At 50.4% G+C, this 23,637-nt stretch overlaps 11 protein-coding genes across 11 annotated transcripts; 4 read left to right on the top strand and 7 right to left on the bottom strand.

Moving 5' to 3' along the window:
• Positions 1-110: 110 nt before the first annotated feature.
• N7473_011031 (pepsin-like aspartic protease) lies at positions 111-1,707 on the bottom strand (the record flags this gene model as incomplete). The annotated part of the gene is made up of 3 exons (XM_057156970.1): positions 111-1,039; positions 1,112-1,430; positions 1,516-1,707. The coding sequence occupies 3 exons, from the start codon at positions 1,705-1,707 to the stop codon at positions 111-113; spliced, it is 1,440 nt and encodes a 479-aa protein (XP_057005625.1).
• A 2,043-nt stretch (positions 1,708-3,750) lies between these two features.
• Positions 3,751-5,214, bottom strand: N7473_011030 (tryptophan--tRNA ligase MSW1; the record flags this gene model as incomplete). Its single annotated transcript, XM_057156969.1, has 5 exons — positions 3,751-4,199; positions 4,260-4,378; positions 4,438-4,553; positions 4,634-4,714; positions 4,807-5,214. The coding sequence occupies 5 exons, from the start codon at positions 5,212-5,214 to the stop codon at positions 3,751-3,753; spliced, it is 1,173 nt and encodes a 390-aa protein (XP_057005624.1).
• A 465-nt stretch (positions 5,215-5,679) lies between these two features.
• N7473_011029 (mitochondrial 37S ribosomal protein uS10m) lies at positions 5,680-6,739 on the bottom strand (the record flags this gene model as incomplete). The annotated part of the gene is made up of 5 exons (XM_057156968.1): positions 5,680-5,834; positions 5,902-6,326; positions 6,393-6,437; positions 6,513-6,625; positions 6,689-6,739. 5 exons carry the CDS (start codon positions 6,737-6,739, stop codon positions 5,680-5,682), a joined length of 789 nt encoding a protein of 262 aa, XP_057005623.1.
• Positions 6,740-7,319: 580 nt separating this feature from the next.
• N7473_011028 (purine-nucleoside phosphorylase) lies at positions 7,320-8,636 on the top strand (the record flags this gene model as incomplete). Its single annotated transcript, XM_057156967.1, has 7 exons — positions 7,320-7,521; positions 7,591-7,669; positions 7,727-7,806; positions 7,887-7,951; positions 8,006-8,208; positions 8,259-8,538; positions 8,592-8,636. 7 exons carry the CDS (start codon positions 7,320-7,322, stop codon positions 8,634-8,636), a joined length of 954 nt encoding a protein of 317 aa, XP_057005622.1.
• Positions 8,637-8,754: 118 nt separating this feature from the next.
• Positions 8,755-9,717, bottom strand: N7473_011027 (Fcf2 domain-containing protein; the record flags this gene model as incomplete). The annotated part of the gene is made up of 3 exons (XM_057156966.1): positions 8,755-9,129; positions 9,354-9,510; positions 9,569-9,717. 3 exons carry the CDS (start codon positions 9,715-9,717, stop codon positions 8,755-8,757), a joined length of 681 nt encoding a protein of 226 aa, XP_057005621.1.
• Positions 9,718-10,441: 724 nt separating this feature from the next.
• Positions 10,442-11,593, top strand: hapE (CCAAT-binding factor complex subunit HapE; the record flags this gene model as incomplete). The annotated part of the gene is made up of 5 exons (XM_057156965.1): positions 10,442-10,535; positions 10,671-10,684; positions 10,783-10,839; positions 10,894-11,523; positions 11,591-11,593. The coding sequence occupies 5 exons, from the start codon at positions 10,442-10,444 to the stop codon at positions 11,591-11,593; spliced, it is 798 nt and encodes a 265-aa protein (XP_057005620.1).
• A 395-nt stretch (positions 11,594-11,988) lies between these two features.
• N7473_011025 (Rab GTPase-binding exocyst subunit SEC15) lies at positions 11,989-14,909 on the bottom strand (the record flags this gene model as incomplete). Its single annotated transcript, XM_057156964.1, has 9 exons — positions 11,989-12,067; positions 12,120-12,370; positions 12,441-12,890; positions 12,952-13,087; positions 13,146-13,255; positions 13,307-13,408; positions 13,512-13,643; positions 13,726-14,718; positions 14,772-14,909. The coding sequence occupies 9 exons, from the start codon at positions 14,907-14,909 to the stop codon at positions 11,989-11,991; spliced, it is 2,391 nt and encodes a 796-aa protein (XP_057005619.1).
• A 578-nt stretch (positions 14,910-15,487) lies between these two features.
• N7473_011024 (uncharacterized protein) lies at positions 15,488-15,947 on the bottom strand (the record flags this gene model as incomplete). The annotated part of the gene is made up of 2 exons (XM_057156963.1): positions 15,488-15,718; positions 15,864-15,947. 2 exons carry the CDS (start codon positions 15,945-15,947, stop codon positions 15,488-15,490), a joined length of 315 nt encoding a protein of 104 aa, XP_057005618.1.
• Positions 15,948-16,152: 205 nt separating this feature from the next.
• Positions 16,153-19,315, top strand: N7473_011023 (putative meiosis protein MEI2; the record flags this gene model as incomplete). The annotated part of the gene is made up of 14 exons (XM_057156962.1): positions 16,153-16,286; positions 16,477-17,335; positions 17,390-17,827; positions 17,894-17,984; positions 18,032-18,162; positions 18,230-18,265; positions 18,328-18,394; positions 18,470-18,488; positions 18,555-18,585; positions 18,644-18,661; positions 18,717-18,795; positions 18,860-18,939; positions 19,002-19,107; positions 19,167-19,315. 14 exons carry the CDS (start codon positions 16,153-16,155, stop codon positions 19,313-19,315), a joined length of 2,238 nt encoding a protein of 745 aa, XP_057005617.1.
• Positions 19,316-19,845: 530 nt separating this feature from the next.
• Positions 19,846-20,486, top strand: N7473_011022 (uncharacterized protein; the record flags this gene model as incomplete). The annotated part of the gene is made up of 2 exons (XM_057156961.1): positions 19,846-20,054; positions 20,144-20,486. The coding sequence occupies 2 exons, from the start codon at positions 19,846-19,848 to the stop codon at positions 20,484-20,486; spliced, it is 552 nt and encodes a 183-aa protein (XP_057005616.1).
• Positions 20,487-20,585: 99 nt separating this feature from the next.
• On the bottom strand, positions 20,586-23,565 carry las21 (mannose-ethanolamine phosphotransferase LAS21; the record flags this gene model as incomplete). The annotated part of the gene is made up of 7 exons (XM_057156960.1): positions 20,586-21,142; positions 21,200-22,189; positions 22,243-22,613; positions 22,676-22,803; positions 22,889-23,177; positions 23,267-23,311; positions 23,369-23,565. The coding sequence occupies 7 exons, from the start codon at positions 23,563-23,565 to the stop codon at positions 20,586-20,588; spliced, it is 2,577 nt and encodes an 858-aa protein (XP_057005615.1).
• Between the last annotated feature and the right edge of the window lie 72 nt (positions 23,566-23,637).

The raw sequence follows: 23,637 nt of genomic DNA, 5'->3' as shown, positions 1-23,637 counted from the left end.
CACGAGTAAAAACAAAACAAGACCAGGTATTCCTAGACTCCAATACACCGCAAAAACATGCAACGCGAAAGTTCTAACATGACAAAAATAAAAAAACCGAGTCCATCTGTTCAAAGTGCCAACAATGCTCCAGCACCAGCCAAGCCGAGGGCCAGGGTCCTGGGCATGCTCGTTTGCCGAGGCGTAGCGGCATTCCTCGATGAGAAGATACCGCTGCCTCCATGGGGACCGCCAATGCGCGCTCCAGAGCCTACGGCAGCCACAGTAGTCACTGGATTGGCGACGGCTGTGGCGCCAGGAACTGAGTCTGTGCCGGTCGTGATTTCGAGGACGTTGTTGCCCGTCGAGTCGAAGTTGGTGTTGGCTAGGGAAATCTCGTTGTTGGCTAGATCGTATACCACGTAGGCGCTACGCAGGAATGTATCGCCTAGGACGGACATGCTTTCACCGGCTGGGACGATACCAAATGCGCAAGCACGGTCGCCGTTGTCGTAGAAGTAGTCACCGATATCCAGAAGGAGTTCGCTCAGGGCGACGTTGATGGTGGGTGATGAGAAGGTGTAGGAGATGTTGACCTTATTCGAACTGCTTTTGCAGGGCATAAATCCAACTCCACTGGAGGAATCGTATGATACTTCCAGATCATTGAAGAGCCCCTCGACAATCACGTCTGGGAGATAAGTTAAAGAGCTGCCCGAGTCTAGTAGAACCGCTGCTGGTAGTGCCTTGGTCGTGTAGTTGGTGGTGCCGGAGGAATTGCTGAGAACCACGGAAGTCAGGGCAATTACAAACTCGGAGTAAACACCCCCAGCTTTCTGGATGGGGAGGGTCTCCAAGGTACCGTGGTACTTCTTAGTGTTCACTCCGCCGAATAGAATTGACCCAGTATTAGCATCCAGGTCGTTCAGCCACAAGCTGTAGGCGTTAGACTTGATCAGTCCTTTGTTGACCATGGCCTTGGGCAGGTTGGCGTAGGGACTTCCCCCGCTCACGCCAACTTGAACCTCGTTAGCTGGATATCCAATTCCCAGCACGCCCTCTACACGACCGCGATGTTAGCTCTCCGTTGTTGATAGTCACGGTGGGGGGTTCATTCCTGGTTTTCACATACCGCTGGAGCCTGAGTTGTAACCAATGCCGAATTGGAGCTCCTTCAATGTCGCCGAGCCAATGGTAACAGTCTCACTAGCATATTCACCCGAAGCACCGGAGCCATCCGCATAAGTAATGTTGAAATCGTTGTTCACAAAGGCGTATGATGACGAAGAACTAGAGTCATAGGTGCCAGAGTCGCTGCAAGGGGCGGTCTTCTTTTTACAAAGGGTCGAGTTGGGAGTATTGACCCATAGATCACTGCTGCCAGTATCCAGGACCAAACGCAAACTCTGCGCCGGGGTTCCCAATGTGACGTTGGAAAAGTAGAGGGTTTCCTACCATATATAGTCAGTTATATGCTAAGATAGTAGCAGATAAGAAAAAAAAAGGGATGTGGACTGTAGCATTATGCTGACCTACCTCATTGTCTAGAGCCTGTGAAACCGTTGAACTACGCTTCATCCGTCGTACTCGGTCTCGGGCCACGGGGTCCGAGACCTCTTTACGCTGGATACTCATGTCCACCACCGAGGGAACATCTCGCTGAACGAGAGTAAGCTTCCCGAGCGCCGGTGCGGCGAGGGTTGCCAGCCAAAGCCAGGAATTCTTCATTCTTGTTCGCCGTTGGCCACGGTATACCGAGCTCCCCAATATAAAATTATGAGATCGGCAAGCCTTTCACTTTTTTCGGATCGGCGCGATCTTCACTGCTGCAACTTCCCGAATGCGACGGAAATGGAAATTCGGGATCGCGTATATACTGTGTGGCTGTCGGGGTCGGTTTGAGATAGGAGGGGTATTCGAGGTAGGACGGCGAGTTAAAAGCCGGGGCAGGAAGAGTTGTGAAGAGGAGAGAAAAGCAGGGAAAGATGGAGTCTAATAGATCGAGAACATCGATGCGGCGGCTGTGTCGGAGAGGCAATGGATGTCGTATGCACTTCACCTTCCAAGACGGCACTAATGTGGTTTACAGGCCTGTTCACTGGGCGGCTTTGGCGCACCTCGGGCCAGCCGGGTAAGTTTGACAGGTTCATTTGGTGGAAATGGCCCAGTCAGCGGGCTCTGAGTGGACCATTGACTTTTTCTTTTTCGTTTTCGCAAGCGCTGTAAAATGACCGCGGAGTGGACGTGCAAGTCGCTCGGGTAAGGCGCTGGGGGATGTAAGAATTGGCCCCACCGGGTTGAGCTGTCGTCACCAGCTTATGGGCGTCTGCAACAGGAACTCTGACAGTTAGTACAGAGTATAGAGTGGAGAGTGTAGACTGCACTCCATATTCACCTGCCGTCGTACATATCTCTTCCCCCATTTGGCCATCATTATCGCCATTAGCCAGTCAGTCCCCGTGAGGACTTGAATGACCTGGGCCAACGGGAAATCCAATCTGGCGTACGTATGCAACGTACGTGGTTGGGTCGTGGGAGTGGTGATGACGCGGATGAGTGACGCTCCACTGCCACCGACCCGTTCTGGGTTTAGCCCCGTGACTAGCAGAGCCAAGATTCGAAGATTCGATCCATCGTTTTGCTTAATCGAGACTTCGTAACGGTTTTTATCCGAGGAACAATTCATCATTGAATGGAGTCGGTTGTCAGGTACAAATTTGCTATTAGACTTTGAATATCTTTTCTTCACCACGTGTATCGGGGGTTTTTAGTTAGTCCGGTCGATCTTCAAAGGATGTGATCCTATTGTAGGGAGGAGAATATCTTACATCATCATCTACACATAAAATTTTCGGTGACTGATCAAATAGACAAAACGTATACATTAGACCTTCTTCACTTCATATGCACTCCCTTTTTACCTCCCAATGTGGCTTGGACAGGTGTGGATAACATCCAGTACATACATTAATCATCTTCAAGACATTCTCCACTGATATTATTCTGGACCCTCTATACAGTACTACAGTACTGTATTACTGCTGCCTGTCTAAGATTCAGTTCCAGGGTCACCCTGCTGCATAGCCACGGCGGCAAAAGCTGACAGCCACCGGACCAGGCGGCTACATAACCAAACATGCGATCGATGGATCTTGCACCTACAGTATGTACCTTAAGCCCGGTCTTGATGACATTAGTCAGTCGTGGCAAATGCATTGGAACATGTGCATACACCTGCTAAGAATGGGTATGTTGATGTTCCAGCTCTTCCGGCTCCTATCCGGTGCTATTGAAAACTCTTACTATTCAGTACTCTGCATATCTATGTTCAATAGTTTATGCCTAGTCCACGTCATATGTACAGTAAATACTCGGGTGGCTGGTCAGGTCGCTAGACTCCCCACATTCATAAGGCTTAGGGTCTACTAGGCGGGTACAATAGAGTCCTTGGTACTGACCCCCTTTCACCTCTGAAACATTGGTCACTCAACTACCCCCTAATGGAGTATATCTTGCACCATGACGACACCCAAGCTAGTCTCATAGTGGAATCATTCAAGATGCAACTATTTCCTACTTGGGTACTTGTTGTACAAATATCCGATTATATAATACACGGTGTCTGCTGCTATTCACGAAAAGTTGCCAAAAGTGACAACCCTCCTCCAAAGCAGGCCACCACAGAAAAAGTAATGTTAGTACATAGTACAGGCGCTATCCACACTAAGCCCATCCATCTAGAGTGGACACGAAAATACAACTGTCTCAAATTTACAACCCCATCGCATCCCGAACCTTCCGCATAGTCACAGCAGCATTAGCCTGCGCCGTCTCCGCGCCCTGCTGCGCAATAGAATCCAAATACCCAGTCTTATCATCCATAATAGAGACATACCGCTCCCGAATATCCGTCAGATGATGGATAATTCGGCTGGCGACGTGCTCCTTCAAAGCGCGCAGGCTAGCGCCTTCGAATTCTGCGGCAATTTCTTGGCAGGACTGGCCTTCGAAGTGGCTCAGCATTTCGATTAGGTTTGAGACACCGGGTCGTTGGGCGGGGTCGTATGTGATATTAGGTTGGGAGTCGGTTAGGGCGACCTTGATTTTCTTTTGGATGGCGGCGGGGGAGTCGGTGAGGATAATTCGGGATTTTTCGTCCGCGTGGGATTTGGACATTTTGGATGTGGGTTCTTTGAGGGACATTACTCGCTTGGCGGGGGCTGGTTGATGTTAGGCCGGGTGATTACTTCTATCGGGATGGTAAGAAGGGGGAGACTTACAGATATGGGCCTCTGGGATGGGGAAGATTGGTCCGTAGAGGTGGTTGAAGCTGTTGGCTGTATATCGCGAGAATTCCAGATGTTGTTTCTGGTCCTCGCCAACGGGAACATGTGTTGCCCTGTTATTAGATGTGGTTAGTGATGCACTTATTCGTATCACATAGACATATGATCCCACCTATGAACAAGGATATCCGCGGCTTGGAGCACAGGATAAGAGAAAAGACCGAGCCGTAGCTGGGCTCGGGCATCTGCCTGCTCTAACGTTGTGTCCTCTGGTAAATGAAGCTTACTCTGCAAAAAGTCTGTCAGCAGCCACTTCCAACATTTCTGGCTATCCCCATACGTTCTCCAAGAAGAGGCGAACCACTAACCTTCCATTGGGTCATTCGTGATAGATAACCCATCGAAGCAACTGTACTCAGAATCCACATCAACTCCGCATGTGCCGGAACCTAGCATATCTCATTAGCACTCCCATCCGTTCATTCATTCTCTAGTCTATCCCCAACATCTTCCATGACAAAGCACTCCAGCCACCACATACCTCAGACTGATAAAAAACCGTAGACCGACTTGGATCCAATCCCACAGCCAGCAACGTAGCAAAAGCCTCTCTCCTCCATTTCCTCAATTGCGCCGCATCTTGCGGAACCGTCAATGCATGGAGATCCACGATGGAAAACAACAGCTTCGTTCCCGGCTTTGCTTCATCCTGTAGCTTCACCCATTCCCGCAGAGCCCCTAGGTAGTTACCCAGATGTGGTACTCCCGTCGGCTGAATACCGGAGAAAATGACGGGTTCTTGAGTAGGTGGGACATTGCTGCTCGTGCTGTTGGATCGATGCCATTTGGATAGGGACGGCCTGATTGATGTGGTCGGGCGAATGCGGGAGAGTTGCCCGCCCACCGATCTTAGGGATGCACTTCCCTGATGGAAAATGGTGGCACTCATCGCTGGTCAATATATGTATGCGTCGCAGAGTAAATGCGACGATTAGGCCAGGTGCAATTCTTCATGGACTTCCGTGCCTCCGCGCCGCAAAAACAGGCCATTTGTCGTCACGTGATTGCCGTCGAGATGTGAAGGTTGATAAGAAATCAATCACTCCTTTACAGACGATAAATGTCGACTGATATAGGTTACTCTAGTAGAGAAGTCATTTAAGATTCCAACTAATGAGTCTAGTGCTTGCTCAACCTGACCATTCGGTAAACAACCATCACAAAAAGCAGACTCCGATTCTTCGTTGGGAGACTGCATAATCAAAGTAGAATACAAACGGGCCTGGCCAGAGCCACAAAAGGCCAAAGATAATGACGATAATATAAAACTACATGACGCCCTGGTGTTTTCCCAAAATAAAACACACACGAATTATGCAAAGCTCAAGCAACAAACCAACATCTCCGTGCCAATTTACAGGTTCTTGGGCTCAACGAATCGCTCGCTGTCCAGAGAATCGAAGATGGTCTCCTTGACAGAGTTGTCCTGTCGTTGTCCGAACTGTGCGAGGTGGGGGCCCACGGTCTTTTGAATCTCGGGGAGGGAGGCATCAAGTGCCTTGGCGGCATCTATTTGGATGTATTAGTCTGGCGTATCCCGATAGAAATTGAAGTGAAATCTTGAGGATCATCTTACCCAGGCTCTCATTCTCCCAAACATTGGCCTTCATACCAACTCCATGGAAGGCGTGTTTCCGAAGGAAAGCCAACCATGCTTGGACCGCCTGCGGGTTACCATCCTTGATCTGGATCAGACGACGAAGCGTGATCCGCTCAAAGTTCTCCTTGCTCTTCTTGTGTACGAAGTTACTGCGAGTCACGGTCCAGCGTTCGGTGATACGGGGGAGGGGCACGGGGCCGGAGACGGGGAGGTTGAGGTAGTAGGCGGCACGGATGGCAAAGTCGGCGAAGAACTCCAGGTTCTGCACGCTGTAGGATCGCAGTTGAAGGTCGCATACAGGGAGGCCGTGCTCCGCCTTCCTCCGGAGGGGACGCAGGTAGAGTGCTTGGACGCTTCGGGGAAGTCGGGCGTGTTCACCGAAAGCTCCTAACCGTTCGGACCTGTGGTATGAGTGAGCTACTGGGCTCGTGGATTGTGGGAGGGTAAAGACAAGGCGATTGACTGACCATTCCTTCACGGGCAATTCGGCGGGTTGCTCGGCGGCAGCGGGACTGTGGTGAGATATCAATTCCATTAGCCGCTCTGCTCCAGGCACAGGTATTCTCTAGGTGTTCACGGCTTCTTACGCGACAGGTGTGGGAGTCGGCTCGGGCTTGGTCTGAGAAGGTGTAGTCGCCTGCTCGGTGGATGGCGCATTGGGCTGGCTCGGGGTTGATAGTGAGCGAATGGGGATAGGCACCTGTTTCCGAGACCGTGAGCTTAGTTTCAATGGTGATATTTCAATTGCAAGCATTGCACCTACCCGCAGGCGCTTGCTAGCCCCAATCAAGGAGCGCGTTGTGCTGGGAAACATGGTTGATGGGAGTTGCAGTCTGTTTGATGCGGGTTTTTTTTCGGAGTTCGAGGTGATGCGGACTGACCGCCTTGCGTGTCGACCATTGGGGCATCCTCGAGGGCACCCACGGCTACAACAAGCATCATCCAAGGCTCGGGTTTTTGATTTGTATGGTTTTCTGGGGTTGCAGTATGTGCTAGGCTTGAATATACTATTTTTGTAGCTTTTTAGCTTACATTAGTGCATCAGTTGGGGTCGTGTATAGTTGTGATATATACTGGTAGTGATGCTAGAGTTTAAATGTGACTAGGCCCTCAATCATTGAAGGCCCGAACAAATGCACCGGGTCACTGCAATAGGTTTATGTACTATCAAACTATATACTACATTTAAGCAAAACTCCAGTATAAAACAACATCACGACCAATATAATCAGTATATCCCCAACTAACAAAAGGGTAGCATCGGCTCTCCAACAACGAACCAATAAGACCGCACACCAACTCCGCAGCATCAGAACAGCCCACCCCACCCCCTCCCTCACATCCAATTTTTTCTCTCTTTCCATAGACATATCACCGCAAATAAATCAGAAATCATGACTCAATCGAATACCTCCGCCTTTGATCGAGCCAACGAGGCCGTGACTTTCCTCAGAAGTCGCCTGCCAGAGGGCCTGCAGTCGCCTAAAGTTGCCATTGTATGTGGCTCTGGATTGGGCGGACTGGCCGATACGGTCCATGCTGAAGGGCGAGCGGAATATGATTATGCTTCGATTCCGCATTTTCCTCGTCCGACGGGTGAGTCAATATTCAAGATGATTGATGCAGAGGAGATGTAGGGAGAAGGGGAGTGGCTGACTGGTGTAGTTGCCGGACATGCTGGGAAGCTGGTCTTTGGGCTGCTGGGTCAGAAGATCCCTGCTGTCTTGATGGTTGGTCGTGCTCAGTGAGTGATTCTTATGGGGAATGGGTTGGATAGATTGTGGCTAATTGGAGTGGACAGCTACTACGAGGGCCATTCTATGGATCAAGTTACTTTCCCGATCCGAGTTTTCAAGCAGCTTGGAGTTGATACCGTCGTGTGTAAGTCTATACCTAAGTCTATGCCGAAGGCTTTGACAGGTGTTTTACAAGAGGAAGAAACTAATAATCATGATTGGCAGTGACAAATGCGGCCGGTGGCCTGAATTCTGACTATTGCGTGGGCGATATTGTCATGCTCAATGATGCAAGACTGCTATCAATCCCTTTCTATCTGAACCAAATGGCTAACGGTAACTAGCACATCTTCCTAGCTGGTCTAGCGGGAGTTCATCCCCTCCGAGGACCCAACGAGGAAGAGTTTGGAGTCCGCTTCCCACCTCTCTCCGACGCTTATGACCTGGACCTTCGTCGTCAGGTACATCAAGCGTGGAAGCAGGTCATCCCTGCGCAGAGCACGAGGAAGTTGCACGAGGGAGTGTATGCCTTTGTTGGAGGACCCACGTGAGTGTTTCTCTTCCCGTGCATCCGATGATATATCTGACTCGACAAAGCTATGAGACAAGAGCGGAGAGCCGAATGCTGCGGATGCTCGGTGCCGACGTTGTGGGCATGTCGACCGTGCCAGAGATTGTGGTGGCGAGGCACTGTGGCCTTCGTGTTTTGGCGTTCAGCCTGGTGACCAACAATGCAGTGTTGGCACCTGTCCCTCGGGGCGATGAGCAATTGCTCCAGGGCAAAGATGCTGGTGAGCTGAATGCCATCATCGAAGAAGGAAAGGCTGGACACGAAGAAGTCCTAGAGGCTGGCCGCAATGCAGCATTGGACATGCAGGTGAGATACATTGTCCCCGAGAGTACCACCGAATCAACGACTGACAAATGCAGAAATTGGTATTGCAAAGTCTCGTGCACGTCTTCGGAGAAGCATAGACGGCGACGTTCTCAACTGAGAACACACAAATGCCGCCACACATGTATAGTTGCTGAATGATATAGACCCTCAGACCATGGACAGAGCAAAGCGACCGGTAGAGTGGTCGTTCTAATCTCATCTGATCTTCCGATTTCTCTTGGCTTGCAAGTCCTTGTAGAAAGCCTTCTTTCCACTGGTCTTGGTGGCTTGGATGTCGCGGTACTTGGACTCGAAGCGTCTGTTCTGCCGCTCCAATGCCAAGGCCTCCTCGACAAAGTTCTTCTTGCGATCCTTCTTGGCGATACGACCGCTGAAGAACTCGGTGGGACCCTGGATGATGGTGCCGACCTGCGAGAACTCGGGAATCTTGGCCTTGCCATTCTCCTTCTTGTAGTGTCTCTTGGGATCCAGGACCGAACGCATCCGAATGAGTTGCAGATCTCTTTTGAGCTCCGGGGTCAAATCGGTCTTGGGAAGGTTGAACCAATCGGGTCCGGCGGTAACCTTATCCTGTAGAATCGACCAGTTAGCGAATGAAGATCGTAAAAGTGTCGTTTCCGAAAATCAAGATGATATTTGTGTGGATGCTCAGAGTAACTATGAAAATGAAGCTCTCACTATTGCAGCACAGCCCAAGACGGACTGAGGACGCTGCATCAAGCGCTGTGCGTTGGGAAAATTTTCCTCATAGCAAGAAAGGGGGCGAAAGGAGATGACGAGGATGGTAGACTAACCTTCTTTGCAGCAGTCTTTGTAGCAACAGACCGAATGGTGTTCGACAGCTCCTTCTGCTTGGGATCAATGAGCTGGGCCGAATCAACGGTAGCAATATCCTCGGCATCAGGACGCATGTAGGGCGCCAAGGTAGAGCTGGTGGACAATTTGGGGATTCTAGACACATGTTAGCCAAGATGATCTCTAGCATAAATTGTTAGCAAGGACAGCATACCTCAAAGAAGCGGCGTCGACCGGGGCGATCTGGGTGTCTGAGCCACGCAGTCTGTTCTCTGCTTCCAGCAACAGTTGTTGAATCTGGTCATCAGTGAGCTCCTCCTCTTGAGGGGCAACACTAGACCCCATTGTAGTTGTATCACCCATCCCTGCGAGTCAGGGTGGAAGGTCTTGGAGAATGAAGAAGAGCTGGAGTAAGTGGGCTTTATAGGAATTTTTTTTTCTGTTGATGTTCCGTCGGTGCGGACAAACTTTTACCAGAAATCTTTTTCGGAATGGCTGGTATCAGGTGACTGCGGAAGTTACGGGTACTTTGCCAGCAAAGGAAAATACACCTGATATCAAGTACCCAATACTTGCATCAAGACTCGTAGGGTAGCTGATAGGGTCTCACGAGATAGTAATGGTCTAATTGCGACTGGAAAATAACCAATTGAGTATTCAAAGCTACAATTATTCATGTCAATTCCATCTAGGACTCAACCTAGTCGTAGAAAGTGTAGCCAATCAGTAGTACAGTACCTGCATACTCCCAGGACTCGAACTTGGGCCGACACGGGCGCAACTTGGGAGCGGGGGCCTTGTCCAAGAACGTCAGACAGCTGAAAGAGCATCACCTCCACGCCTGGCACCATCCCGACGCGCTCGCGACAACAACACTTTGAAGACGCGCTATATATATTGCTGATCGTTCCTGCCTGTGCGGTCGATATAGAACGCTTCGCGAATTCCTTCTTCTCTCCGATAAGCCCGCAGCCCGCAGCTCGTCGCTCGTCGCGTCGCATCCTCGGAGCACACCAAGCAGCTCTCCCCGAGATCTGCCCGATTACATTTCCCACCGTCCTCTTGCGGGTAACGCGTTTGTATCACCATGGAGCCCGCGCCTCAAGGTAGTGGCCAGCAAGGCAGACAGCAGCAGCAGCAGCAACAGCCTGTCTACGATATCAGGAATGGCGGACACTACGGTATTTGAGCCCCCCGGAGTGATAAGGCGGTGATCGCATAGCATCGGATCAGGGCCCAATGCCTCATGAGAACATGCGATACGGTTATCATCATTGTCGCGTTTGTCTTTTGTTCTATACTGACTATTCCTGCAGGTGCTAGTGCAGCGGTATGCCCTAATCCAGCCCGAGCCCAATCCGAGTCCTCTGACCGATCGATGCAAGACCCCGTGGACCACGAAGCTAACTGGATTTTGAATGTGATTAGCTCTCTGCGCAAGGATATGCTCCAGTTGCTGAGCTGTACACCGGAACCTGGGCCAATGTGAGTCGCTAACCCGAGAAATCAGGTAGTATTCCCATCACTAACACACAACAGGTGAACCAAGGTCTGCAGGGCACAGCTCGCGATATCTTGACAACTTACTGGCAGCATGTCATCAATCACCTCGAGACAGACAATCACGACTACAAGATTCACCAGCTACCCCTCGCTCGAATCAAGAAAGTCATGAAGGCAGATCCCGAGGTCAAGATGATCTCCGCTGAGGCCCCCATCCTGTTCGCTAAGGGCTGTGACATCTTCATCACCGAGTTGACAATGCGAGCCTGGATCCACGCCGAAGACAACAAGCGCCGTACTCTCCAGCGCTCCGACATTGCCGCTGCCCTCTCCAAGTCGGACATGTTCGACTTCCTGATTGACATCGTTCCTCGTGAGGAGGCCACCTCCCACGCTAAGCGCTCCAGCCAGGCTGGCGCCACGGCACCGGGTCCCGCTGCTGCTCCCGGCCAGATGGCATCTGCCCAACATGGTGTTCAGCCGCACATGGGCCCCGCAGACTACGGTTCCATGTCCCAGCACGGTATGACACAGGAGCAGGAGTATCGCCAACAACAGGCCATGTACCCCGGTGCAGTCCAGCAGGACCCGACGGCCGCGTACGGTCAGCCACAGCCTCAGATGTTCGAGGGGATGTACGGTTACCCCCATATGCCGCCTCAGCAGGTTCGTAACACCTCCCTACTCGCTGATACTGCCTTCCTGGCCAATGTGAGAGACTAACATCATTTAGTGAGCCTCTAAAATCGAGCACAATTGATCATTCAATATCTTGACTCGAAAGTTACGCGTGCCTTCTCTGGCGAACACTGGGCTTTTTTGGTTGTTTCTGATTCTTTATGTTTTGCCCTCGTTTCCCCTGTCTAATGGACATTTGTTCTTCGTTCTTCTATTTCTTGCCAAACTAGGGCAAATCTGATACCTGTAGTTGGAAATGGGAAATAGGATGTGATTCGGTCCAGAATCGCAACTGGAGTTGATATTATTCATTATTTCTTTCTTTGAATCGGATACGATTACATCGAGATTGCTTCGTACTCTGCTAAAGCCACTGGGAATCTAAGAGCCAGGGAATTTCGGACCAACCCGCCAAGCAGAATCCTCAAAGCACGTCAATGTGTGTTTGCCGGATCATGAGGACTTCTTGAATCGCGCGGACAGATTCACGAATTTGTCCACCTTGGTTGGTACTTGTACCGTTCGAGTTAACCTGAGGTAGGGGTCAGCAAATGATTCAAGATAATAACAGGAAATAATCGTACTTCTCAAGCAAGACAGGACCTTGCATGGCATCAACACGTCCGTATTTTTTGTTTCGGGTTGAGATGTCGTAGAACTCGTCCGCATTATCCGCTTGCATCAACTGCACCGTTTGTTGTAGCTCGTCGAGGTTCTCACGCAGGATAGGGACATTCAGGCTGTCAACGAACTGTGTAAGGTATTCGACATCCTTGGCCAATGCGATGACACCATTGGGATTGATGGTCCTCACTTCGGGAGCGAGAGGTTGAGCCTTGAAGGAAAGTTAGTGAACATGATATTTGATAGAATGCGGTGTGATGGGCGGGGAGGGAAGGATTTACCAAGATCATGTTTGCGGCATGACTGAGCGCGTCAAAATAGATCAGCTCTTTGATTTCGGTGGGCAACCCGAGCAAAGTGGAGTTCATAATGTTGGACAGGAACCGTGTCAGGGTTTGCATGTAATTGCTTGGTTCGGTGGGAGGGTGAGGTGCCATCCATTCATATTCTGCAGTTTCGATGAGATCGTCAATCTTGGAGTTGACCACCTCGAAGATCCGCTTCTCGGCGGCCTTTTTGTTGCTTTTGAATTTCTCGGTGGCCCTCAGCGCGATGGAGGTACCCGTCGAGTTTTGTGACCGCGCGGCCGCCAGGAGGAGTTCCAGTTCATGGCAGGCCAGTTCAAAGTGTTCCAGGTTGATCAGGATCTGAACGATTTGTCCGAGATACTGTGAGGAAAGGCGCTCCACCAGGGTATCGCAAACTTTTCGTGAGAGGAGGTCATCCAGCGCCTAGTTGTTGAGATTAGTATTCCGTGTCCAAACTCTGTCTTGCTGGATGGCAGCCACTCACGTCCTTTAATGTCTCATCAATCACATCGGGGTGAGAAAAGTCGTCATTTGCAAAGAAGTAGAACTGGTTCAAGAAATTTCGGATGTCGATGCAGCACAAGGGATACATCCTTGAGAATGGCAGGATGCAGGGGAAACTGTTTCGTGAGTCAGTTTGTGAACGGCCACGTGGTAGTGGATTTGGGTATGACATACACTTGTTCCTCCCGGGGCTTTTCAGGACTGTACCAGCTCACGTTGAGCACCTTGTCATACTCCTCTAGAGTCTGAATAGGCATTGGCATGTAGTCATCCGTCGATACGATCTATGACGCGTTAGTACTAGAGGGCTTTGCGTATTGTCAAAAAGGTCGTACCTCTTGAAAATCATCACTGAACCGCCTCTTGAGTAGCTCCGCATATTTTTCAAACAACTTCAATAGGAAGTCATCAAAGACTCGGACGGAAAAGCCCCATGTCTGTTTGTTTTTTCGACGAGTCAGCGAGTCAGCGAGCCAACAAGTCAGCGACCCAGGTCGGTGCCTAGGCCGCGGCGGGAGGGGAATGGGAGGACCCGCTTACATTCATTGTCTGCATGAAGAGCGCAATCAGATTTTTCGTCTTCAGAATACTCTCCGCATTATCGACTTCGTGCAGCGCTTTGGCTATTACACCAACCGCAGCCTGGCATGATGAATCCCACAGTTCGTCAATCTACAATGCAAGTCAGCAAAGCCCATCGTGGTCGAATTCGAGCGATTGAGGATAAATCTCGGGGGGGGAGGCAACCACTCACGTCAACAGACGACCTAAGGTCTGGCACTCGTTTCATCGTTGCGCGCTCAACAATCGCAAAGCCTGCCATTTCCTCTAGCATATTGTGAAGACTGGCGCCATCCTCATCTACGAGCGTGACGGACGCAGGAAGCAAAAGATCTTTTTGTCGACGCCGTGTGTTCGCATACTCGATCCTAAACTTGTCCATCTGCCCCAAGGACTGATGGATATGCAAGCACTCGAACAAAGGCGCAAATGGTACCTGAAGATCTTCGTTTTGGAGAAGATCGTACTCTTCGTCCTCATCCGCCACAAGCTCAATCGCAGAGTTCAGGTTGAAGTTTTCAAGGTATGGGATTTTCTCCGCGCGTTGCTTGAGTCTTGACTTGCGCTGATCCGTGTGAAACAAAGCCAACTCTCCGAGAAACGGAGACATCTCCCGAATGCGATACAGCCACGTGTTCAGGTCAGACATGACAGCTTCCGCAATGGCCCTTTGAGTCGCAGGCACCGATCGTTGAATCATTTCCGCGATCTTGTACTGGGTGACACCCTTGAGATGCACATTTTGTAGCTCCTCCAGCGCACGCAAGGCGGCATAATGGTTTTTCTTGGCTAGCAGGTCGTGGACCTGATTCGCCAATCGCAAAACCTCGAGACAATCTTGAATCGCGCGCGACGTCTCGTCAATATTTTGTCGATGGCTTCGAGACTCCACCAATGCCTTCTTCTGTTCTGCCAGGCGCTCGGTACTCGTTTGGATCGACTGGTTGAGATCAAGAATCTCCGCAGTGAGGGTGACAGTGCCTTCTCGGATGCGCAGGAGGGAATTGACCGAAGAGACGAAGTCCTGATGGTTGGTATTGCAAATGCTCTCGATCTCTGCCTCCTTGTCACTTGCAAATCGCGATAGGGACTGGAGTAGCTGAGGAGTTCGATTGCCGACGCTGTACTCGCGAATAGAGGGGATGAGCTGGTCAAGATAATCGGTGTCCGAAGGCGAAATGATGATCTAGGCGCGTCGTCAGTATGTACAATTCCAGCCTCTTCAGAGACACAGCTGACTTGATTTAACACCCCAGTTCCATTATGCAGAGCCATCTTTCCGGTGAGCCCGCTGCTCGTGCGGTGTCCCTGTTGCTGTGGAACGTCGGTGACGTTCGTTATCGTTATCAGAAGAGCGTTAGCGTACGGACCTCCCATCAGATCCTTTCCCGATCTTTACTAGCGTGCGCACGGGCTATATAAAAGTATAAAAATCAAGCCCTAATTTTGGAGCACTTAAATACCATCTTCCAACTTCGCAACTTGCAATATGAGGATATGAGGAGCGTGAAGGGGGAGGAATCAAAACAAACGAGAATGAATAAAAGCCGTTTGAAAATTTGTGAGATCCGGTAACTCAATTCGGGACCCCTCCTATGTTTTTTGCCCCATTACCTTTCCAGATCTACATGGACTAACAATACATGATAGTTCCATATGCTCCTTTGCCAGAACAATGCCCAACTCTTGGGATGAATACTGGTAACATATTGAATGCATCTCATACATGATGAAGTGCTCTATTCTTGCCAACTGGCCACCATCTCGCCGCAGTTTCTTCTGCTATTCCACCATATTTTCCGTTTTGGTTCTACAAGATTCCGGCGGCAGATGTGGTCCAATGAAAGACCTCAAGTATCGCATCGTTGGCATTGTCCATAACTGCGGACCCTTCGCTGCCTTGCGCCTTTCAATCAGCCAATCTGGCAACTCGAACTCCCATCTTTGGCAATTGTTCACGAGGCGGGTGCAATCGCTGCCTTGCGCCTTGTCTCGGCCAATCTCGCGACTCGATTCGAGCATGAGACCGAGTCATCAGTATCTCTGGCCAAGAAGCCGCCGACTAATCGATTGCTCTCGGGGGTGAATATAAAAGTCTCCTCCTCCTTCTCCGATCCTTCCTCTCCTTTCTCCCCTCCACGGCTCTGCTCTTCTTCGTATCCGTGGCTCCCTTTCTTCTTCACCCTCTTTCCCCTCGCTTTCATCCGGGTTCATCTTGACTGGGCTGAAAAGCATCTCACTCATCTACTCTGTCTCTCTACATACACATATCTGACGCATCTTCATCGTACTCATCGGTTGACGAGACCATCGAACGAGCCTTCGACTCACCATCAAGGTCTCTTCGAGTTCCGGTAAGTTGATCTCATCTCCTCGTTGATCCCCATTCATCTGCCTTCCCTGCTTCGACCTCATCGTGTCTCTTGCCCTGATCGTGACTGTCGTCGGATTCACCGGTTGACTACACTGTCGACTCGGTGCCGACGCGTCGTTAAGGTCGGGCTTGAGATTCGGTAAAGCTGCCCCAATTTCTCGTTAAGACTCTGGCAGACCCCGCTGCGAACATCATCCCTATTCATCATCCTACCTGTTCATCATCTAACAATTCAATTCAGGAATCATGAGTGACAATCACCCCGAGGGAATTCCGCCCATTCCGGGCTTGGGATCTCAGGGCTACTCCATGCCTCCAGCAACTCCTCGCCCTCGCCCTGCTGTTTGGCCCTCTCGAGTCTTTCCCGTCATTCCTCTTGTGTAAGTTACTTCCTTCTACTTTATCACTTTACTCATGACATGTCACGACACTTGAATGTATCTATCAAGTGTATCAAGTCTTGTTGTGAAAATTTTCCAAGATTGATACATTTGTATCAAATTCATACAATTTTCCGCCATCTTCCATACTTATTCAACTTGAAACAACAAAGCTAACAGCATCTACTAGGCCTATCCCATCGGCACGGACTAAGGATGACAGCACTTCGGAGCGCCCATCAACTCCCGCTCCGGTTGATGATGACTTGTCTGCTGGTGTTTCCTGCCGTCTCAATGAACGCACTCAGGGTGTCAGCATTTCGGAGACTCAATCAACCCCTGTTCCATCTGTTGATGAATTTTTCGATAAAACTTTCCCCCATCGCAATGAACGCACTCAGGGTGTTAGGATTTCGGAGAATCAGGCGACTCCTGCCCTACTTGATGATGACTGGCTCGCTCGAGCTTTCCCCCGTCACTATGAATACCCTTGGACCCAGCGGCAACCCACTGCTGCGGAGCTTTGGCAGCAACAGTCATCTCGTGCTGAAGTGGATGATAACCCTTATTCTCTCGCCCATGTGCCTCGCCGTGATACCCAGTCACAGTATCTGGCTACTCCTGTCCCGGCAACTCCTATGAATCGAAATCTCGGTGTTCGCCAAATGGCTGCTGCGACTCCTGTTCCGACAACTCCTATGAACTTCAATCTCGGCGTTCGCCAAATTGCTGCTTACGATCCTGCCGGCTCTGTCTTTGATGAGGCCTCCATTCATCAGCCCCGACTGCTCGCTGAAGGATTCATTCCTGCTGGCCAGATTCGTCCTCCTCCTGGGCTTACTCATCCGGACATGGCGCATCCTTCCGATTCTCCTCTGACTGTCCGACCCAGCCATCCTAGCCCTGGTCATGTTCGGTCTACTCCTCAGGTCCACTCTCAGAGCCTTCTGCCCTATTCACCCCCTACTCCGCGAACCGTCCCTCGTCGCTTCCGTGTGGCAAACATTGATACCGACACCGACCCTATGTTGGCCCTTCAAATTGCCCAGGTATGTAATTACAAATTATGTCCAATGAGTGATGAATGCTAACAATGAGATCAGCACTTCAAGTCAGCGATCGGTCCGTTCGTCACAGAGTTGAACACCAAGGGTCATTTCTACATCGGCTTTGATGATCTTAACGACGCACTTAAATGGATGGACATGATCCAGAGGGCGCAAATCGGATGGCATGTGTATCCCCTGTCGGTGGATGAATTCAATGATGCCACTAGACTGCCCTTCCCGATTTCTGCGGATCTGGACGATGTGGTGATTGTTACCGCTTGGTGCGGACCACAGTCTCCTGTGAAAGTTTCGAACGTCGTGGATCATGTGTTGCCGTTCCTGCAACTGGTTGGAGTTGTTTACTCGGCTGTGGTTCTGCCTGGACAAGAGGATTACCCTTTGATGGTCCGGTACTATGAGGTGGAGGTCAGATACCGCCAGATCCAGTCGGCTCTCAACGCAATCAGGGCCCTGAACGGGATTCGCGATGCTGTATGTACTACAGACAATGGTTCTTTTTGATGTTGTGGACGAAACAATGCTAATCATACTGCTCAGGTCCTCGTTCTCGAAGTGATGCCTCCCGTGGCCGGTAGTCACTTCGCCACCACGTCCAAGGCCCGCCACGACTACGAAGCTGGCATGAAGGGTAGCTGGAGAGGGTCTGTCCGCCGTACCCCCAAGACCCCGGCGAAGACTCCCGGCCGCCGCGGCACCAACTCGGGCCGCCCCCCGTTACGCCCCGGACCCCCGTCAGCGGTCGTGACGACCAAGAACACGCGATCGACCTGAACAAGATCGCGTGCGGCACTGATGGCCGAACAGCCGTAAGTATTCGTTCGTGAGATATCATACAAAGGATGTTTGAAAGCTGATCGGTTGTTCTTGATATAGATCATGTGCCGCAACATCCCGAACAAGATGACTTGGGTAAGTCTTGGTTTCCTGGTTGTTTATGATATTGGATCATGAAAAACTAACCATTTTTTTAGAGAGAATTCAAGTCCGTCTTGGACATGTCGAGCGCCGGGCGCTACGACTATGTCTATCTCCGAATTGGTAAGCCATTGGTCTCTCTTCCTCCTCACCTCTCATGGAACAGATGGACTAACGTGCTTTCACCCCCATTACTAGACTTCGGAGCCAACCAGAAGTGAGTTTTTGAAAAACAAAAAGTGGCTTGAATCAAACACTAACCCCGTTTTTACCATTTTTACAGCGTCGGCTACGCGTTCGTGAATTTCGCGACGGTGAGTGATGGTCTCTATCCCTTCTGAAGTATGTAACACTCACTGACAGTTCTCTTAGCCCGCCGACATCGCGACCGTGAGCCTTGGATCTGGGCATTCTTGAAAAAAAAATGGTACTGACACTGGTTTAGTTTGTTCGGGCCCGTGCCGGGCGTACCTGGCCTGGCTTCGAGCGATTTACTGGAAAAATCGCCGAAGCCAGTTATGCTGGTAAGAACTGCTTCCATTGATGATTTTACCATCCGATGATTGATCTAATCTTTATATCAAACAGATGTTCAGGGATTGAGCACCCTGATCGAGCGATTCCGGAATAGTCCGGTAATCCTCAACCACCCGGACAACCGTCCAAGAGTAAGAACCATTGCTCTCTCCTGTGTTGAAGATATTGAACAGAATACTGACCTCCAATTCAGCTGTTCCACACCAGTGGACCCAAGACCGGCGCGGAGGCGTTTTTCCCGCTGGTCAGCAATTTCTACACCCTGTCGATGGGTGTTTTCCGCAGCCAGGTTGATGCTGGTTAGTTCACCTTACCTCTACCCTGACTTCTTCCATCGGTTACTGATCACTCTTCATAGGTCTGCGCGGGGCTGAGACCCCCACCGCCACCCGCAGGGCTGGCCGACCTCGACTTCCCCCCCAGCCGAGGATTACCCCACCAACAACTAGGTGGCGGTTCGACGACCCCGTTGCCCCGAAGCCCGGGCTCATCCCCCCCCGTGGCTGAGGGATGAAACAATTGTTGGAGTTGGTGTTGGAGTTTTCGGTGTTGGAGTGAGTGGATGGACGGGTGGGAATTTTTTTTTCTTGCGCGCGGGTTTCTGGATTTTTGGGATTTTGGGATTTTGGGATTTTTTGATCCATTTTCATTTTCAGTTTTTAGTTTTAGTTTTTGTTGAATTGACGATCTGGGATGCGGTTTCATCTTGGTCGTCTCTGGGTGTTCTTGGTTGGCTCCGGCCGCTAAATTCGCCTGTTGAGATGACCTGGCTGTGACCCGGATCTTTCTTTCTTCAACTTCATTTATGGGCGTTTAGGTTTTTCTTTGTAAAGGGCAGGTCAGTTGAAACTGCCCGATTTAGCGTATGGCGTGCGTTCATCTTGTATGTATGTACTTGTCGACTTTATCGTTATCGCCAACCTTACATATCAGGGCGGACTTGGCATTTTCGCCCGCGGAGCCAGCGGAGACACCCGCAAAATTGTGGACTCCGCCATTTTCTCGACTCAACTTCGCGCCTCCCGGCTTCCCACGCCATGGATACCCAGGAGATCCAGGCAGTACATGCGGTACTGCATCTGGTCTCTCATCGCAACAAGAACCAGCACCAACGGGCAAATTGGTGGAAGTGGCTCTCCCGGCTGAAGCGCACAGCTGTTGAGCTGGGATCGCAAAACGCGAGTGCCACGATTCCAGCTGCTTACAAGCAGTATCTTTCTACACATCTGATTCCAAGGTGTTATTTGTATGTATTGCTCTCATCTACGTGTGCTGAAAGGACCCTGGCCACCGACAAGGGATCTGCTGCTAGAACCTGACTAACAATCCCGACAGGGCATTCTCTACTGTGATTGCCGAAAACCAGTTTTCGACACTGGGAATCGTACTGTTGGCGACGTTGTCCCGATTTGCCAAGGCAACGGGGATAAAGTTTGAAGAGGAGACGCGCCAGCGACCGCAGATGAAGAAAACTCTGTCTGCTCCACCCACTGAGGATCGTGGAGAACGCGTGAGCCGTGCTGATATTGGCGTGGTGCCTTTATCAGATCAAGGACCTCAAGTCTCTCAGAAGGCGTCCGAAAAATCTACTTCTGTCAAAGCGCCTGCCATCAAAAAGACGAAAAAGACCAAAAAGAAGAAGAACGCCATTGATGATCTATTCAGTGGTCTATTCTAAACACGGCAGCACGGCACTCGTCCTGTTCGTACAGTACTACGGGTCACATTCAGCGTACATGTGATATGAAATGGTCTATTGCACTAGATTTGAAATGTCTCATTTCCGAGACCGAAGAAAAGAAAGACCAGCACCGCCCAGCAGATTCACTGCAACATGGTTGGCTGTCGCCCATGCCATCGTATACAAATATTTGGGCGAGAACACGGTCCAAATGAACAGATGTGTCCGCAGGGCAGTACACGCTGCCATGACGGACATCAGTGAAGTGGCGATGTGGAATGTGAGCAGCGAAGCTGCGTTATGATCCTCCGAGCCTTGTTGGGGTCGAAGCAAGTGGCCTGCAGAAACCCACCAGATTGGGCCCGCCCAGTTGCTAACGAACGTCAAAATTCCTACCATCACTACGCTGTAGCTGCCGACACCGTTGTAGGCACTTGAAAGATCGACTGAGGAGATCGCGTTCGAACCTCCAAATGCAAAGAAGGTGGTGTATTGGAGGATCAAGGTTGTGATGGTTACCTCGATTCCTGACAGGTTCATCGAGGACAGTGTCATGGCAGCGATGCGGAATACGAAGAATAGGGGGATGTTGGAGGCTCGAGATTGGGTCATCAAGAACAGATGAAGAGCCTCGTGGAGGAGTGTATTGGAGACTGTTTGGATTTGTCAGTGTTTTGAGCGGGAATTGGGAGGAAGAGAGGACAGCTTACCACGCCTTGCACCGGGCTGATATTGGGCCACGATCGCAAGAAGAGCACAACACACAAGCCCTCCAAAGATGAGCCTTGCCTGCAGAACCAGTGACAGACTTTCTGGCCATATCTCTGCGGTCTTCGATAAGAAGGACCCCACAAGGAGTTCAGGAGAGTCGTTTGCGACGAAATTCAGCTTGAATATAAAAGCCAAAGCTGTAAGGCCTACGCCTCCAAGCTTTAGCACAGCAGAGGATGGTAGACTTCGCAGAATATGATACCCCGCATCTGCATATGAGAGCAAAAACAAACCCCAAAAGACGGCCGGGTGGGCTGGAAAAAAAGTTCGCGCAATATCTGGTTCGGCTGCAAATTTCTGGCCAGTCTGATTCCAGCGCCGAATAACCCGCTGGGCGACTGCGAGTCCCAGAATAGCAAACTTGCTGCCGTGACGAGACAGTCTGCCAGTAGCTCTTGAAGAGCCTGTCCTGGGCGATGCCGACCGAGCGTGTAAATAGAACATCCACCCGGAGCAAATCCAATACCAGAATTGTTGCTCCTCCTCCACATAACTGCTCGCGAACATCATGCTTCCATAGCCAACGATCATGAATCCAAGGAAGACTCCAGTATACGTCGACCGCGCACATTCATAATATGTGTTGGGGAAGACGAGAAGCGCCGCAATGCCAGTGATTACCAGTCCCAGGCAGAGTCTGGAGATATTGTAATTACTTGCGGTGCTGCTCATCACATCTTGTGCGATTCGCGAAAACCGCAGCAGGGATGATTCCAGAGCTGAGGATGTCTCGTCATTTGTGATGGCGCCAGATGAAAGCCGGAGAACTTCGGACCATGCGCACTGGGCACCTTCGATACCAGAGTCTGCTCCTGTTGCACAGCTTGCCGCAATGGCTTCTTGGTTGAATGCAAAGCCAGGGAACGTAGCTTGGACGGTATTTAAGAGTTGACGAGCATTTCGAGTCAACATCTGAAGCCGCTGGGATTCTGTTGACTGGGGTGAGTTGATGTGCTTCTGTTGGGAAGGAGGAACAGCTTACTGGATTCCCACAGATCTAGAAACTCGGGGATAAAGACCCCCAGGCTGTTGAGAGGGATTGGCAATCCGAGGAGACCAGCCAATGTCGGTGTAATGTCTGCTTGTTCGACTGTACGGTAGTATTGGAGATCGTCAAAGGCCTCAACAGGGCTTTCTTGGCGGACTCCCAAAGCCTCGAATTTAGGTGAGATAAAGAGTAGGGCCGGGGATGTCTCTCCGGCCGATGCACCACCATGGTTTCCGGCATCATTCATGCCATGATCGCCGCACAGAACGAACAAAGTAGACTCAAGATGTGGCTTCTGTTGAATTGCGCTGTAAACTTCGTTCACGATTGCGTCCATCTCTTGCTGTTTTGGTATCATGTACGAGCTATATAATAATGTTAGACAAGATAGTCAGAATAACAATGCAAGAAATGAATGAAGAAATACCTTCTAGGCCCTGCCTTGTGGCCAATGTGATCCAAACCCAAGTAATGCATGATCATAGCTGACCAGTCGTCTTGGGCAAGCTCAGTCGGAACATGACGGGTAACATTCTGGTCCACTTCCACAAAGTCCTGTAGGGAAGAAGTTAGAAATGAAGACTCACTAAGCTCGAGTCCCATCGAAGACAATATATTAGGTTCCATGTGGATTACTTACCGATACAAAGAAGCTGGTAGTGCCATCAGCTCGACCAAACATGCCAGGGAACAGTTTAAGCCACGTATCATCCCCGTACATGACAAGTTGATCTCCTCGGGCTTTCAATTGGGCTAGCCAGGTGTCCTGGAAAGCAAGAGTTGACGATGTGTCTGACTCGGCGATATTGAGGATCACATCCAGGAACGATGGAACAGAACCTGTAGTCATGGCCTTTAATCGAGGCATGGTGACCGTTGGAGAGCTTGCATGGGCAGTAAAGGGCAATGCCACACCCGATCGAATCAGACTAGAAACACAATCAGCAATTTTATCTTTCTCTAAGTACTCATTCCATTTCTTGATAATATCGGGATGAATTTGCAAGGGAATACAGACCTTTGCGTGAACAAGAATCCAGACTCGTTGGAGTAAACAAAGTCACTGTATGATCGATTAGTGAATGATTTACTTTCCGATTTGAGTTAATGAGTCTCCTACCTGCGCAATGCATCTACCACCATAAACACGACTTTATCAAAAATTGGAGACGTGGCATCCTGATCAGCCTCATCGAATGCCGCAAGGCCCGGAAGGAGTGGCTTATAGGGGAAGAACCCGGAAGAGAAAGTGAGGATTCCCACAGGGATCAAGATATTGGCCAGCAAAGTGGTCCAGCTGGATTGGAAGAGACTCATGATGCTCGCCCCCGACAGACACGATCTGGCCTGTAGAGCATAATTTTCCGTAAAGAAATATTCTTAACAGAG

The sequence above is a fragment of the Penicillium subrubescens genome, assembly GCF_028828155.1.
Source record: "Penicillium subrubescens strain IBT 31985 chromosome Unknown utg000007l_segment0_segment0, whole genome shotgun sequence".
Taxonomy (NCBI): Eukaryota; Fungi; Ascomycota; class Eurotiomycetes; order Eurotiales; family Aspergillaceae; genus Penicillium; species Penicillium subrubescens.
This window is presented reverse-complemented; position numbering and strand designations above follow the sequence as displayed.